Source organism: Loa loa (genome assembly GCF_000183805.2).
Source record: "Loa loa unplaced genomic scaffold supercont3.695, whole genome shotgun sequence".
Lineage (NCBI taxonomy): Eukaryota > Metazoa > Nematoda > Chromadorea > Rhabditida > Onchocercidae > Loa > Loa loa.
The window spans coordinates 985-5004 of NW_018108875.1; the positions used below are offsets into that span (position 1 = coordinate 985).

At 32.7% G+C, this 4020-nt stretch overlaps 1 protein-coding gene across 1 annotated transcript; it reads right to left on the bottom strand.

Moving 5' to 3' along the window:
- Positions 1 to 317: 317 nt before the first annotated feature.
- LOAG_12555 (BEN-1 protein) lies at positions 318 to 3228 on the bottom strand (the record flags this gene model as incomplete). The annotated part of the gene is made up of 9 exons (XM_003148069.1): positions 318 to 514; positions 668 to 845; positions 928 to 1023; positions 1401 to 1591; positions 1730 to 1892; positions 2084 to 2212; positions 2472 to 2698; positions 3007 to 3115; positions 3172 to 3228. 9 exons carry the CDS (start codon positions 3226 to 3228, stop codon positions 318 to 320), a joined length of 1347 nt encoding a protein of 448 aa, XP_003148117.1.
- Positions 3229 to 4020: the final 792 nt, after the last annotated feature.

Below are 4020 nucleotides of genomic sequence, written 5' to 3' on the forward strand. Positions count from 1 at the left end.
AATATCAAATATGAAATAAGTCATGGTAGTGTTGGTTTGTGGGGCAATATCGATTGACGGTGTTGATTTGATTAATTTCGTAGAATAAATTTCTTGCTACAAGATTTCAGATCATATATGAATCAGTTATTTCGATGGTTGTGACAAATGGCTATGGAATTATAGGGATGAAATTATTTCACTCTAAAATTATTCTTTTTTAATATTGGAATTTAACATTTAATATATTAATATATTTTAATATTGGAAGAAATCATTTCACTATAAAATCAATCTCTTTTAATGTTGGCATCACAAATCGATATTCATTGCTGTTTCTACTGTTCCGTACCATCATTAGCTGCTTGTATCTTATCGCCGATCACCACATTTTCAGCCTTATCATCCTGCATTTCTTCATATTTTTGATATTCCGTAATTGTGTCCTTCAAAATGTTGTTTGCATCCTTAAATTCCTGTTCTTCCATTCCTTCGCCTGTATACCAATGTAGAAAGGCTTTGCGTCGAAACATCGCTGTAAAAAGACATTTCAAATATTTTTCTGAATTTAAAATTTTGTTCTAAAAAATCATTGTTTTGCATCTGAAATAATTTTTGTTAACTAAATAAAACAAATTTACAACTTACCATGTATGATCACTTCAAAAAAAAGAAGAAAAAAAGCAACCTGAGAAGGACTGTCGAATATTAGCTAATATCTCCTGAATTGCTGTGTTATTAAAGAGAGGAGCAGCACTGAGGATGGTTCCGCGTGTGGGGATTTCGCAGGTAGCTAATTTGATGTTATTTGGCAACCATTCAGGTGTCAATGTTTTTCGAATAGTTGAAATTTGACTTTCCACCTCCTGGAAAATAAGGTTTGGTGATGTTTTAGTGGTGGGTTGGATTATATTTATTGTAATAATTTTATATAAATTATTTACTGACATCCACCGATAATTGTCCACGGAACATTGCAGCAGCAGTCAAATAACGACCATTTTTTGGATCACAGGCGGTTATAATGTTACGCTTGTCAAATGACTACAATAGAATTCTTGAGCATTTTAAATCGGATATCAATTGAAAAACTTCTAAAAATCTCAAAATTTTGCAGAGATTTCTTTTTTCGTAAAGTTATCAAATTTTTATATAATCATTTCATCTATCCATTTCATTTGATGCAGATGAATTTGGTGTGTTTTTCAAGCGATATTCGAATATGATCAATGATTAACTCACACAAAAGCGGTTTCCTCACATTTTTGAAGCACCAGTGTTGAAACGAAAGAGACTTATTAAACCCAGGTATTTGTGCATTGCGCACCCCGATTTTTAAAAGAGTGCGTAAATTGGAAAACTATAAAATAAAATTACTGTAATAATATTACTAATTTTGACCTAATCCTTCTAAAGATAACCTGTTGGATCAATTGACTGATTTTGAGTGGCGTTGGTGCAGCGGTATTGCGAGCAATCAGCGGAGCCGAACCAAACATCAAAAAATGAAGGCTCGGGAGCGGAATCATGTTAACGGCTAGTTCATGCAAGTCAGTATTCAATTGTCCGGGAAATCGAAAGAAGCTGGTCACTCCGGACATCGCCATCGAAGCTCAAAATATGATAGGATGACATCGTTAAGTTTTGTTTTGACTTGAAATAAAATCTTTAGCAGATTTTCTCATTTATGGTGTGATTTCTCATGCTTGATTTTGTCGGATGTGAAGACAAAATTTTCAAAATTACCTACCTATATGGTTGAAATCATCATAAGCTGGACTGGCAAGTTTCAACGTATGCAATGAAATATCACGAAGTGCAGTATTATCGATGCAAAATGTCCCGTCTACATTTTCAATGAGATGACGTGTAGCCAGTGTTGCGTTGTATGGTTCCACGATAACATCCGATGCCTGTCATTTCTTTTAGTATGAAGAATTTAACATCAGATTGATTATCAAATCCAAAGATATCGAGTGTGTTTAAGATATTCAATAAAGCTGTTCAAATTTAAACTCAACCCTTCTTTATGATCCATTTCGCTTAACGTTACTTTTAACACTTAGAGAAAAACCATGAAGAAATATGAAATTGAACAACTTACTTTCGGCGTCGGGAATACGGAAAATGATGTCACCATGCGATTCGGATATTGTTCACGTATCTTCATGATCATAAGCGCTCCCAGTCCAGAACCTGTACCACCTCCCAAGGAATGAGTCAGATGGAAACCCTATAAAAGCATTTTTCACTATGCCACTTAATTCATTGAAACAATAATAGGTAGTTACAAAATATTTTATAAGTTTTACGTTTCTATGATGAGATACAAAATTGGATAAGATAATTTACTTTAGACGTCAAAAATACGGAAAATGATACGTCATCATTATTAAAGTAATATTATGGAGCGATAAGGATTACTGTTGCTTTTTTTTCTTCATTTATTCGAATCAGAATTCAAGAAAATATAGTAATAATTGTTTTCACACCATTAAGCTATCGCACATTTCCGCTTCCTTTCGAATATTATTCATAACATCGTCGATGAAATCCATTCCATCGGTGTAATACCCTCTGGCAAAGTTGTTCCCGACACCAATTTTACCGAACAGAAAGTTATCCGGTTGGAAAAGGTTTCCATAGGTGGATAAACGCACCAAATTCATGGTTGCTGGCTCCAGATCGACCAATACTGCACGTGGTACGTATTTTTTGCCTGAGATTTAATTTCTAATTTTTCATTTACAATTCTGTTATAAGCCATGGTGATAGTACTCGATTTTTTTTGCATAAATTAGATGAAATGAAATAGATTGTTGAAGTGATGGAGTAATAATTTGAATAAGTTAACTATCGTGCTTGCTTCTTCTCTATGTTCGCTACAATAAATCAAAGATTAATAGTGCAATGACGGCAGGTGTGAAACTGATACTTGATCTTGCTATTTTAACTTATCCTTTGTTTGAAGTATTGGATGATCTCTACAGAAAAGAGCTTGTAAATTCAAGTAAAAAAGAGAAAAACCTTCCACTTCTTTGAAATATACATCGATATGCTCCAATTGCAACGGCGAGTCACCATTATAAGTGCCGTTAGGCTCGATACCGTGCTCACCCGAGATTATTTCCCAGAACTGTAAAGATCAGATTTACTTCTGGTATAAAAACCACCTATTTCAATCAACCAAACCTTAGTTCCAATTTGATTCCCACATTGGCCAACTTGGGCACTAATGATTTGCGACATATTCTTTCACCCAAAAGATTTCCAGAAAGAGCCCAGATAATTTACCGCCGACCACAACAATGAAAAGAGATTGAATGAATTATTTGCGAAAGAATTCCTCTTTTTATTTCCTAGAAATGATTGATGCAAATTAGCCTCCAACTTATCTACGGATGAAATTTGAATACAGCAATTCCATGTTACAATTTTCAAGAGAGTTGGTTGGTATTTCCAACTTCAAGTCATTTGATGATGATAAAATTGTGTTAGATGATTATGATGGTTTCGGCGACATTTATTCAATCTTCTCTTCAATCTAGGATAAAATGCACCTCATCAGGAATTTCGCGTCTATTGATTTGTGAAAAATAGCAGGGATAAAAACAGTTTTGAAGACGAAAAGCCAAAGGATGTCACATCCTAGGTGAACCGAAATAGTGGAAAGAACAATTCTGGCAATTTTATGTTGAAAATCCCGAAGATGGGAGGCACAAGAATCATCTGGGAATTTCTGGTGATAACTTAAAACGCCTTTGTTTAAGTTCTCCCAAAATTGAGTAATAAAAATTATAGTCAGAAAAAATTAAATCATTTGATTTAATGTGGAGATTTTGTTGTTATTTATTTCGTATGTATATATATATATATATATATATATATATATATATATATATATATATATATATATATATATATATATATATATATATATATATATATATATATATATATATATATATATATATATATATATATATATATATACTTACTTACTTACTTACTTACTTACTTACTTACTTAACTTAACTTAAC